Source organism: Myripristis murdjan, chromosome 24, assembly GCF_902150065.1.
Source record: "Myripristis murdjan chromosome 24, fMyrMur1.1, whole genome shotgun sequence".
Taxonomy (NCBI): Eukaryota; Metazoa; Chordata; class Actinopteri; order Holocentriformes; family Holocentridae; genus Myripristis; species Myripristis murdjan.
In genome coordinates this window covers 25,340,453-25,353,301 of record NC_044003.1, presented here as the reverse complement: position 1 = coordinate 25,353,301, position 12,849 = coordinate 25,340,453, and the positions used below count along the sequence as shown (strand labels likewise).

General features: G+C 43.2%; 2 protein-coding genes across 3 annotated transcripts in view; one reads left to right on the top strand and one right to left on the bottom strand.

Annotated features, from left to right (window-relative positions):
* ino80 (INO80 complex ATPase subunit) overlaps window positions 1-4,733 on the top strand; it is a 45,825-nt gene extending 41,092 nt beyond the window's left edge. Inside the window, exons 36-37 of one of the 2 annotated variants that reach the window (XM_030046879.1) lie at window positions 1,603-1,818; window positions 3,106-4,733. In XM_030046879.1, coding sequence (XP_029902739.1) covers window positions 1,603-1,818; window positions 3,106-3,314 — 425 coding nt within the window. In that variant the 3' untranslated portion in view covers window positions 3,315-4,733. The remainder of the gene's footprint in view (window positions 1-1,602; window positions 1,819-3,105) is intronic. The other variant, XM_030046880.1, reaches the window with a different exon arrangement.
* A 1,574-nt stretch (window positions 4,734-6,307) lies between these two features.
* Window positions 6,308-8,221, bottom strand: chac1 (ChaC, cation transport regulator homolog 1 (E. coli)). The gene is made up of 3 exons (XM_030046885.1): window positions 7,591-8,221; window positions 7,383-7,418; window positions 6,308-7,244 (listed from the first exon to the last, which is right to left on the bottom strand). Exons 1-3 carry the CDS (start codon window positions 7,759-7,761, stop codon window positions 6,858-6,860), a joined length of 594 nt encoding a protein of 197 aa, XP_029902745.1. The 5' UTR covers window positions 7,762-8,221; the 3' UTR covers window positions 6,308-6,857.
* Between the last annotated feature and the right edge of the window lie 4,628 nt (window positions 8,222-12,849).

Here is a 12,849-nt window from a genome sequence, read left to right as displayed (position 1 = left end):
TCTGAGTGAACTGAATATTTGTAACTCCCCCTGCCGCACCCTATCAGCCTAATGATTTCATTTGTTTGGGTTTCACTGGGCTTCCTGTTTTCCAGCGTCCTTATGCTACTCCAGTAGACTGAAATGCATAGGAAAAATCTATCCATAAATACAATACAATTCAATAATACAATACAAATACAATAAATACAATGATGTCATTGTATTTATGGAGATTTTCTTTAGCATGAAAATAACAATTGTCCATCAACCTAATATACTGGATATTGGCGGGTTCAATTAAAAAAATATCCTGTCAAACCCTTTAATGCATTTTATCCAAACTCAAATAACATGATGCTTGATTGATAACTGAGGGAGAATTCAAAATCTCCATTTTGATAGTACCCTGTTTTTCTTATTCTTTGTACATGCAAGCTGTGCACCAGACTTGCCAAGTAAAACAAAACTGTGTTGTCTGTGAGATAGTATTATCGCATTAAAGTGACGCTAGTGAGGGAAATCAGTGTGACTTACATGAAGGTCATGATTACTGCAGACAGAAGTGGAGAATGTCCTGTTCCCTTTCCTATCAGGACTCATGTTTTAATAGCTCCTTGTCCATTGGAGCAGCTAGTGTGTATTACCTCATATATTTTAGTGCGCTGATTATGCAGATGTCTGATGGTTTTACATTGCTTTGGCTGCATTGCTTCACCATGTTATGGACGCTGCTATCCAAATAGCCTGTAAATCTATATGGTGTTTCTATATCTGTACTTAGGATGCTTTGCAGTGAAATAAGCCCTCCTAAATATCTGCTGGTTTGTTGGGAGCCGTTTGGGGTTTAGCTGTCATGGTAAGAGGCTCCCACCAGCAGTGATTATTAATGGCTCCCACTAACTGGACTCTGTTAGTGAGCTGAGAGAAGGTCACTGCATCCAGGGATGCAGATTATGCAGTACTGAAAGGTTTGGAAGAGAGGGGAGGAAGTGGTGCACTTGGTCTGAGGGGTAAAAGGGAGAAATGGGGAAATTTAGGCCCAAAGGGAGGGTGGAGGATTAGTGGAGGGGTTTTAGTCCATACCCGGATGTTATGACAGAATCGGCTCATCTCCACCTAGAAAAGAGTTGCGGTATTAAATGTATGGTTTTGAAATGGGCCCACTCTGCACCACAGCCTCTGGATCAAAAGATGGGAGAAAAAAATGCAGACCAGTGGAGAGACTGAGGGAGTCAGAGAGGGGGGAGAAGGTGTAGCGGTATTGGAGGATTAGGCACATTTCCAGTCAGACAGACAAACAGACGCTCTGACTCTGACTGTGCAGACATGATGGAAAATAAGATAACCGTTCCTTTTTTCCTAAATCCTGTGCTTGGGGAAATGATTAATGTGTATCGATTTCTCTACATGAAAACCTCTTGTCCTTATTTTGAGATGAATGAGCCAGCAGGTTTCTCTGTTTCAGCTGCTGTGCATCATCTTTGCGTACAAGGAATGCCTCTGCGGTGGTAATCAGCAGTGCCAAAATAATCAGAAAAAAGCGAACCATCATTAATCATGCAGGATAGGAAAAATACTTAGTATGTTTGTTTATTCTGCATCGTTCCCCTCGCTTTTTAGGCGTTTCAGCCCAGGACACCATCAGTCCTGGCAGGGGCAGGTCTGGGCGGAGTCGGGGACGGCCCAAGGGATCCGGAGGCGGGGCCAAGTCTGCAGGGAAAGGACGTGGGCGCAAGTCAACAGCAGGCAGTGCCGCAGCAATGGCAGGAGCTATGGCTGGAGCAGCAGCTGCATCAGCGGCAGCATACGCCGCCTATGGCTACAGCGTTTCAAAAGGTTAGAAAACACACACACACACACACACAGAGTCACACAAATGCATCCATGCATGCTATCAGTCCACATCACATAGAGGAAGGGGCCCAAGTCTTGCATAGTTCCACTTTTGTTATACTTGTGTATCACATGAGCACAGGAGTCAAACCCACTCCACCTCTAATTTGTGTATTGAGTGCAGTTTATATTAGCATGGTACATAAAGTGGTTCACAGCAATGTACCTTTCATTTTTTTCCATGCTGCCCTTTCTCTGTTTTTCTCTGATTCACCATAATTGGACAAGGTATTGCTACTTGCTCGATGGTGCTTGATCAACCGGCTGCCATAGCAACCATTTAAACCTTTCAAGGCTGATGGTGTTTGCAGTCTCCAAACACTCCAAGCATACCCACAGTTTCTCTGCCTCTAGCACCAGAGTGATCAGCTAAAACCAGGGTCACACTTCATCTGTATTCATGTCTGCATGTCGCCGCAAACTATGTGCAGTCCTCTGCCAACGGTTATGTTGAATAAATCTGAATTTATGCAACACCTGTAATGCCTGTAAAACATCTGCGGCAGAGCTCCGCAAAAATTCAAATTTGACATAAAAAAACTTTTGTTAAAGAGTAACATAGTCAACGCTTTAAAGGAACACTTCACCCATTTCCTAATTATTCATAGTGCCGGCTATCAATCCAGGTAGTTTTTAGGTGATTTGGCATGGTTTCCAATGTGCCACACTCTTCCCGATCCCCCAGCTCTCCACTTAAACAAGGCTGGATGGGTTTTTCTTTGTGGAGCAAAAAACAGTCATGAATTGACATGACTACCCGACATAATCCATAGCACTTTGTAGTGACAGGTTTAGTTGGGACCTATTTCCTGCTGAAGAACACTGGCAAACTGTATCTATCTTTCCCCACTAAGTATGAATCAGGTGCATAGATACAGTTAGCAGGTGTTCTCCAGCAGAAAATAGTTACCAATGAAACTCTGGGCCCCAAAGGCTGTGGGTGAAATCAGGTATCCATGTGATTGTTTTTGGAAAGAGCTGCTGCTGTTGAGTTTTGGATTGTTTGAGCTCCACAAATGAATACCTATCTAGTCCCACTATATTGTGGTGCCATGCGGCAGTCTGGAAACCCCACCAAATCACACAGAAACCATCTGGATGAACAGACTGCACTGGTGGTAAATAAGAAACCCCCTTTTTTGTATTGTGAGTGAATTATTCTTAGTGGGATCTCAGTCTAACACGGGTTTGCCTCACACTAATATCTTCATGTCCACCCCCTCCTTCCAGCGGGCCTCTCTGCGGCCAGCCCCCTGCAGCCTGCTCTGGCTCGGTCCAGCGCCAGCCCAGCCTTCAACCCCAGCAGAGGCTCCTCCCCCCAGGCCAAAAGTGGCACCTCCACCCCCAGCCCCCAGAAACAGCTGGCCCACAGCCACCACCACACCAGCCACGTCCCAGCCAGGAAGGGGAAGGGCCCTGGTGGCCCGGGGGCTCGATAGTGCACACAAACGTACAGGCGCAGATGCCTGCACACAAGCGCACAATTTTATCTCGCTTTCTTTGACAACAAACACATACACGCACACATATACATATACATATAAATATATATAAAACTGACCTGCTCTCACTGTGATCCCCACAGACGCCCTACTCCTGAACTAATGATAGGGAATACAGTATTTACAGTAGCTGAGGCTTGTTAACCCGGAGGACCATGCTCTGCCTGCAGGCTCAGCAACGAAAAGGACCCTCTGCACAAACACACACACAATCATTTGAAGGTGCAACCCATGATGATCCCTCCCAGCCTCTGCATTTGTTGTGTTAGTTGTATTTCCATGTGTCCAGGTCAGTGGAAAGAATCCGCCTTGAGTATTTTGTTTGCATTGTGACGACAGTATTTCCAAGTGCTTTTCGAGAAGACAAACTGTACTTTTTTGCGTTTCTGACAGAGGTCTTTGATTTGCTAGATAGTTGTGATTTGACGATGACGTAAAAACCAACACGCGTTGCATAAAAGGGCTTTGAAAACCTTGCGTTTGCCATGGTAGTGAGCCAAAGGTGTTTCTGTCACATGCACTGAGCCATGTCTTCCATTAGCCTGTTGATTCTTGGTGTTATCGATGCTTATACATGTAGGTTAGTTAATTGTTCCATAGATATGCTCAGTGCACAACTGGTGGTTGAATTTGCATTTCAGAACTCAATGTGAACCCTTACCATACCAAACATGATGCCTACAGCTTTTGTACTAAAGCTCTTATTTTTGTAATGAAAGGTGTGAGTACCCACATCGATATGGCAGATGTTGGCATTTTGAAAAGCTTTTGTCCGTGTAATTTATTACATTACAATGGTAAATTAAAAGCAGTAATGTATATTTTTTGTCCAATCGAAAAATGGAATGGAAAATTTAACATCATATTCAAAAGTGAGGGTACTAGTTAAAGGCAGTGCTGCTAACGTTAAATTTATGAATCCAGACATAGATCATTTGCTTGTCTAATGCTTTAGTTATGTAAGTTAAGTTAAAAAAAAACAAGTGTGAATGAGAAATAATTCACGTTAAACACCTTGTAAATTGTATTGAAGCCATTTTTATTTTTCAAAAAGGTAAAATAATTATATTTCTGAGGAGAAGTCTGGTTCTCTACGATGTCATCGATGTTTTAGAAAAAGCGCTTTGCGTCAGTGTGCCGAGTTGAGCACCGCATCTGTCATAGGTTTGTTTGTTTTGTGTTAATAGTGTGACGAAATATGATGTTCTATATTGATGTACATAATATTGAGAGCAACGTTTCCTCTGGTTTTTTCCTCATTTGCTTGTCTATTTTTATAGGTCATGTGTACATATGAATAAATCTGCCATTTTACTAACAGGAAAAGCCAACTGAAAATAAATGAGTGCTAAATCAGTCTCTTTGCCTACTTTTGCCTGATATCTTCTTCTTTATGAGTAGCTCTTTCATTAGTGTTGTTGAACACACTAGTGACGTGCGATATCGGTTGGGTGAACTTGAACTCCATTGTCCATTTACTAGTGGTGGAGAGAATAATGGAAACACAATAGAAACAAACAATGGAATTCTTTGCAGGATAAAGGAAGTGGAAAACTAATTCCAGTTGAGGTAGTATGATGTTTAAATGTGATGAAGGGAGACCATCGAAGGCTTTAACTTGACACTGCCTTTATTACTGTTCCTCAGTGAAGCGTTTCCACTATTTTGTCCACACCCTGTAAGTGTCAGTGTCATACTTTCATTGGCTCACAACGTCTCTATACCAGAGAAAGCCGCATGAGCACCATGTATTTGCAACTGCAGCGAATTGCAAATGCAGTCGATCCAAAAGATTTGTCGTGCGAAAGTCAGACATCACCGCAAAGTGCAGAGCCACCGCGCTCTTGATCTGCTCTCTTTACTCATGTTCGTTACACTAATCCACTCTTAATACACCAGGATTTTTTTAATCACTGCTAAAACATAGTCCTTAATCTGAAGTTTCCCAGTGGTCCCAGAAACCTCAGTGTGTGCGCAGCCTAAGGCAACTATAATGAGGTTGAGGCAGCGTGCACACGGCTCATTAGTCTAATCTAAACTGTTTAACTGTTCTAAGTTATTACACCCTGTTTGGCTGTAAATGTAATTTATCTGTAATGGGATAAAACAATGATACAAGCTTTGGTTCAAATGGCTGAAACATTAAGTAATACTCCAAAAAATTACTTGAATACATTTTATATTTGGTAATAGTTCTGTATTTTCATGTGAGTTGGTGCAGGGCCTATAAGATTTCCTTTGTATGAGCAAGTCTGCACAGTTTTCCTGATGCCCTTTGACATGCCCACGGAGCAGATTGTAAACACAGGACTTCCAGGTCTGAGCTTGTTCCCAGCCAGGGGTTATATAAGCCTGTGCACCTCGACAGACTCTTTGACTTGAGTCACGTCCAAGACACAGGCTGCTCCAGCCAATAGCTGGGAGTGTCCAATGTATGTTTGTGAGTGCATACTGCACGTCGTGTGGCAGCCAAATATATATACACGTGGTGGGACACTTCCAGCAAACGTCTGCACCTATACCTCATGTTGATGTGCGAGTGCAACACGGTCTGGGCCATGTGCTCGCCAGTAGATGATATTCTTATCAGCCTCTCTGGCTTCACCATAGAAGGATGTTGATATATCAACACTTGCTCCCTGTTTACCAGCTGCACCTCTGCTGCTCACACCAATTTCACATTGCCATTGTCTGTTTTTCCTCACCAGAAACAAATCTAAGGTGGAAAAAAAATGGTGTAGCTGAAAATTTTTCTTGGCAGGGAGCCAAGGCTATAATGCACACCACATCCCCACCAGGTGATTTTTATAAAGTGCAATCAGTGAAGGATGAGGTTATATTTGTACTACATACTATTTCACATGCTGGAGAATTGAGTTTCGGTTTCATTGGCTCATACCAGAGTAGGATGCAATAAAACGAAAACAAAGTCTTTTTGACCTTTTATTGGAACTTGCTGTTACAGTAGATGAAAAAGGTGCCACAAGCAAACCTTTTCAAGCAAAGGTCCAAACTTTCTTTCTTTTTTTTAAAAAAAAGCAAAACAAATAAAAGCAGTCAGTTTCCACAATTGACATTTGTCCTGGACGGAATCTGAACTGTGCAAATAAAAACCACGAATGCCTTGTTATTCAAAACAGCACGGAGGCTGATGGCCAAGTCAGAATAATCTACAGATAAAATGAGATCCAACTTTGGTGACAGGTGCACAAACATCTCCCAGATTTTACAACAAAAATACAGGAACTCATGCTCAGGTAAAAACCGTTTTCACACTTAGTATCATGCTGCAGTCGCACTGTACTGGTTTTAGGACACCCAATGGGATTCTGGAGCTACACATTTTCACAAACATACATTAGGACATGAGGATCTCAACTTGGATTACAAGCATGACAGGTGGAAAGCCTCAGTGTTGTGTGTGTAGTGTATGTATGTACTATAAGCTCTGGTTAACAGTAGTGAAACAAAGGGTACGGGCTACTGGGCAGCCAACAGGAAGGGCACCACGGCCAGGGCTGCTGCCTCGATGGAGAACAGGTGGGGGTCGTCCACATGCGGGCAGAATCTCCTCATGAACTCGGCCAGCCGGAGGAGGTACTCCAGGTTGTGGCCCGTCTTCCCTCTGCACACGGCGATCTGGGCGCCGATCTCCTCCGAGCTGGCCGGCCCCAGGTACAGGGGGTTGTCAGAGGTGGCGATGTACACCAGGGCCTGAACCGAGGAGGCCTGGCTCTCCCCGTGAGGGAAGAACTCCACGGTTTTGGTGATGTAGCCGCCGCAAACCGTCTCGCGCACGTCCAGGTACTTCAGGGACTCCTCCACCTGGGAGCCTGTGACCTCGAACGCCACGCCCCAAGTGCTCGCCTGTGAACAAGGAAAGGAGGCAGACATGTTAGTCGGGGCCCATCCTGTCACTCGGATGCTGTATCATGCAGTTCTTGATGCTGGAAAACCCCACAGCATCATCAGTGGGGCCAGCAGATGCAGAAGCTTTCCACTTACGTCATCATCTTCTATGAGCGTCACCACTCTTCCGGGCTGCGGAGGAAAAAGAGAGGAGAAGTGGGTCATGGGCAACGCCTGATGCAATGGGAGCCAAGCAGCTAGCAATCACATCAGGGTGTAACTTAGCACTAACAACACGGTGATGCGCCAAAATCAGCGAACAGTAGCACCTTCAGCCAACACAAGCACACAGCCATTAACTCACCAGCTCATCATTCCCACGATGGAAGTTGTCTCCGTGCCAGAAACGTCTCTTATAGCCTTGAATAAAGCCGACCTTGCTCCTCTTGTATTTGAAGTCAGGCTTCCACACCAATGACCCGTACCCGAAGATCCAGACGCTGGTCTTCCCGGCGATGATGTCTTGAGGCTTCATTTTGATCGGTGGGGTTGATGACGTTCAGATGAATCGATTGATCGCTTCTCGAGCTAATCAGATGACTAGCTGGCTAACGTTAGCTTCCTCCGGTCGAGGAGCAGAGGCACGGGTTGGCTCACAGGTATACCGCGGACGGCACTGGAGCCCAACTGCTTAGCAGTTGTGAAGATGGAAATACGCAGTTGATTTTGCCTTGCACGATGCATGCCGGTGCCTTAGTGTCGCCGCATTATGCCTTAAAAATCCATGGTAGCCCTTTTGGCTCGCGCGTCAAAACAGGAAAATGGTAAACGGGCGGTTTGGGCCAGCCGTCCAGCCAGCCGGTGGCAACGCGTTTCAACTAAAAGAGCGAACGAGTGGCTGGTTTGGGTGTGTTAAAGCGTCCTGTCGGCTTGGGCTGGGCCCCGCTAAGACACAACGTCACTGTGAGAGTGTTTCCTAGATAACATGGCGACTCGGTGCTCTCATATTTATACAGCTCAGCGCAGAGAGGCGTGTCCGCATCACGGCTTGGGACCAATAGGATTAGCTTTCAATGCATTTCATCCAATCAGATCTCGGTGCGCTGAATGAGGCTCTAAGGTCGCCAAACAATTGGTTCAAGTTTTAAATCGCGTGCGCCCCCACCTATCAACGGGATTGGGCAGTGAGCCGTCACTCCAGCCAATTCACACTCTGATTGGCCGACTGTGTTGTCATTTCCTTCATGGATTTGCATACACTTTGGCTTTATCCTGGCTGATGCAACTTCTCACAGCATTTCAGCTCAGCATCAGCCCAGCAACATTCCTAAGGGTTGCATCAGAAGACTTGGTTTGGGTGAGACTCACTCCTATCAAGTCAGAAAGGTCCAATGAATATTAGGACATGTGTCAGAAAATGAGAATATAAACAAAATTAAATAACACTGAATTAAACACGTAAAATCATTGATACATTGATAGTAGTTAGATAGTAGTAGTGTGGGTGGGTGGAAGTGATCTGAGTCATCTGAAAGAGAACAAATTGCTCATGACGTGAGCAAGAGTGCTGAGCGTCCCACATAGATGTTTACATGAGCCGGGACATGTGAGGTGTGTAATCCACACCCTCAGCTCAAAGATCCGATGGCATGACCAAGATCAGGAGCCATGCCTCGCTGACTTATCAGGATTCTCCACTGGCTCTGTCTGCCTCTCCCTAACCTCCCCCCCTTTGTCTCACACTAGTCAGTGAATTCTTCAGGGCAAATGTTTCTTAAACCACACCAACAAATTTCCCTGTAGCTGACACTTTGATCCAGCTGTTCTTTCAGTGAGTGAACAGCTGTGACTGGGGACAACATTGTATTTTATTTGTATTTTATTGTATTGTATTTTATTTATTTTACTATTTATCTACTTATTTATTTTATTGCACTTCTTAGTCTGTTTTAATGTGGTTTTACTGTCTTTATTGTGTTGTGTGTGGCTGTTTTTTTCTGCTGCTATGGCACTGCAATTTCCCTGCGGGGATTAATAAAGTTTCTATCTATCTATCTATCTATCTATCTATCTATCTATCTATCTATCTAGCAGTAAGGAGTTTAATCATGTCATCCTTACAAACACACAGATATAGCCAAAGAACACAGGCCAAACTTATGACCTTCACCCGCTCTTGTTCTGAAGCAGCTGATCACACTATATTGACATTGGAGGGTCCATGTATGGAAAGAGTCACTGCCTACAAATACACTCCTGATCAAAATCTTAAGACCAGTTGAGAAATTGCAAGAATTTACATTTTGCACTGTTGGATCTTAGGTTCTAAGTTGAGCTTCAAAATGCAAAAAGAAGAAATGGGAGTGAGATTAAAAATAAATAAATAAATAAAATAAAAAAAATTGAGTAAGCAATTTATTGCAAACAACCATTAAACTGAAGTAGGCTGTTCATCAGCTGATCAAAAGTTTAAGACCACAGCCTTTAAAAGCCCAAATCTTGGCAAAAATGTGGATTCAGTGTCATTTTCTGTCAGGTATCCACACTGTCTACTTAGAACCTTCTTAAGATCCAACAGTGCAAAATGTAAATTCTTGCAATTTCTCAACTGGTCTTAAGATTTTGATCAGGAGTGTACCTAGACATTTGGTTTGATGAAAAGTTGGCTTTTAACATGCATAGTGATAACCTTCTGAAAAAGCTTAGGCCTAAACTGGGCCTCTTTTTTTGAGTTTAAAATATGTTTTCCATTTAAAGCCAGAGAGAAAATTGTGCAAAGCTCATTTCCACCTGTGTTAGACTATGGTGACGTGATTTACATGCATGCAACTTTATTCTAACTTTAAAAAAAAAAAAAAAAAAAATGGATTCTGCATATCAGAATTCATTATGTTTTGTAAACAAGTGCAGGCTCACATACTCACTATTGCATTTTATTTGATCTTTAGGATTCATATAAAATACCAGAGGAGAAAAATACACATGTTGCTCTTTATCGCCAAGGTATTGTTAGGTAAACTACCTGCTTATATCTCAAGCCTTTTATCCTTTCAGATAAGCAACTATAGCGCTAGATCTACTAATCGGATTCTTTTAAATGTCCCCAGGGCATTCTCAGAGCTTGGTGAAACACCTTGGCACCTTGGGTATGGAATGAGCTGCAAAATATCATTACCTTGGAAATATTTCCCTCTCTCTGAATATTTTTAAAGGACTTTTACAAACCGCTGGGAAGGAAACAAGTTGTTTTACAGAATCTCTTGACTTGAGGTGGGCAGTGTTTGGGTATCGCTCCCATGTGTGGCTTTTATGTATTGTTTTGTGTGCTATCATGTGATGTTTTTTTTTTTTTTTTTTTTTTTTTTTTTTCCCCTGAAACTAATTGTGCTACTGTCTTTACCAGAACTCTCTATAGGTCCTGGTCAACACTCAGTTGGGCCTTTCTGGCTTAATAAAGGATGAATAAATAAATAAATAAATAAATAGGGAAAAAAATCCATCTTTTCTATACACCTACTGTAGTACCACAAGAAGAGCCAAATGCAGGATAAAGTGCCAGGTATTACCTATATAGTAATGGAGGATTTGAACATAGGTGATACCACTATAGATATCACTTATGGTATAACCATCTCTTATGCTACAGAAAAATGAAAATGATAGAAATGAAATGAAAAGTAAAGCAAAGTCTTATTGGCCTTTGTACACAGTTGTACTTGGCTGTATCATTGTATTAATCTTCAAACAAGACACATTTGGACTGGCAGCTGGTGATCAGAATGACCCGGGTCAGTATCACCTGCCTTCCTGCTTGCTGTGAAAACAAAACTTTGGATACGGCGACCGCAGTGGAGACTCAACAAGACAGAGGAAGTGAGAGAGAGAGAGAGAGAGAAAAGACCTGATCAAATGCGCAAAATAGTCCAATGCTCCCTGTGGATCTCCTGTAATAGCAGAGACTCATCTGTACTCAATACATAGATTATCTATAAATAGCGGCATTATCTGGCCTGATAAGAGGCCAGACGACTGTATCAGCTCTTTAGAAGTCTAAAGCACCACACAATCTGGCCCGTTGAGCGGCCCAGTGTCATGCACAAGCTCCCATCCCATTATGCCACGGCCTTTCATGCCATGCCACTCTCTCCGGTATGCTCTGCCTGTAGGCGACCTAAAGGCTTCACTGCGCTGCCCTGAGGGCGGTGCCTAGGATGGAGCGCTTTGCTTTGTCCAGGCGTCACGATCTCAGCTACTCCCATCTATCACACACTCACCTGTCCGGCCACTGCACAGTTCATTGATTTATTAAAACATAAGCCACACAAACTTGTGCTGGATTCCAAACTCACAATATACAACTATATATTTGTGCTTTTACTATGTTTGCTGATGTGTTTTCTTTTTTGCAGTTGTGCATCACAGTTGTTGATAATTTGCCCACAGGATCAGCACCTGTTGCACACCTGTCTGGCCAGGAAGGAGTCCCCTTTCCCTGTGGTCCTTCTCAGGATTTCTCCCCTTTTTCCCTTTTTGATCTGTGGGTTTTTAAGTTTTTTTTCTTGCCTGCTATGAGGGTTAAGTCTGGGGGTGTCATCCTGTTTGTCAGGCCTGTACAGCCCTCTGACACTGTAAACAGTAATTTTTTGGGCTCTAAATAAACCTCAGCATTTAAGTCCAGGCATCCAAAGGATTGGCCTGGTTCAAAAGCAGAGGCATGTAGCATACCTGGCACTCCTGCACCAGCGAAGGCGGTGTTTGTTTCTGGGATATGACCTAAACATTCCTCCGTGGCTCAGGATTTAGTGACCGGGTTAGTGGAGCAGGTCATGGGTATCTAAAAGCAGATCCTACAGGACTGAGCAGCCCCTGCACCATAAACAACATACATTGTACACTGATCAGTTGCATCTAAAAAAGGAAAAAATGGCTCAAATTCTTTGTTTTTTATTTGCAGTTGAATTCAAGATCATTCAATTCAGAAAAATACAGTCTACACAATAAATTTTCAAATTCTGGCTAAGTCAGAGAATGATAGCACACAGTGTTGTCTAATTATTTGACTTGTGTACTCAGTGTACCTGAGTTTTTAATTTGCCGTTGTTGTGGTCACTGTTATTTCCTGTGAGTGTGTGTCTTAGTGACACCTAGTGTTAATTAATGAGACAGCTACAATACAGGCAGGGCAGGATTACGGTGTCATTACACTCTGCCTGTATATGCAGTGCAAGTGGCTTTCCTTCTCCGTGTTTTACAAGGGAAAACACGCCTACAGTAAATTTGGTCTCTCACTACCTTTAGAGCTCTGGAAAAAAAAAAAACAGCCAGGGGCAGAGCCAAGCAGAAGTTATCATTTTGTGGTCTTTTGTTTTATGTAAAAATACGCAGAGGAAGTGCTGCTTTTGAGGCATTGTTTTCTGCCTGTTTCGAGAGAGAAATAACATCTGATTGAGAACATCACATGCAGAGTCTTCGCTGGAAAAACCATCTGCTGTGTTATTTCGAGAGAGCTCTGCATTTCTGCCTGCATAAAGAGGTAGATTGGGAAGATTGGAGCATCATATTCAAACCTGCTTCCTGATTCTCAGCTCATGACATCAATTCACAGATTTTCCCCCTCTTCCCC

What these genes read in the sequence shown, in the direction of transcription:
- chac1 (XM_030046885.1), bottom strand. Translation starts at nt 7,761, where the DNA reads ATGAAGCCTCAAGACATCATCGCCGGGAAGACCAGCGTCTGGATCTTC. An exon ending in ATCGTGGGAATGATGAGCTG is followed by an intron (nt 7,419 to 7,590) that starts GTGAGTTAATGG and finishes TTTCCTCCGCAG; the next exon opens with CCCGGAAGAGTGGTGACGCT. An exon ending in CGCTCATAGAAGATGATGAC is followed by an intron (nt 7,245 to 7,382) that starts GTAAGTGGAAAG and finishes CCTTGTTCACAG; the next exon opens with GCGAGCACTTGGGGCGTGGC.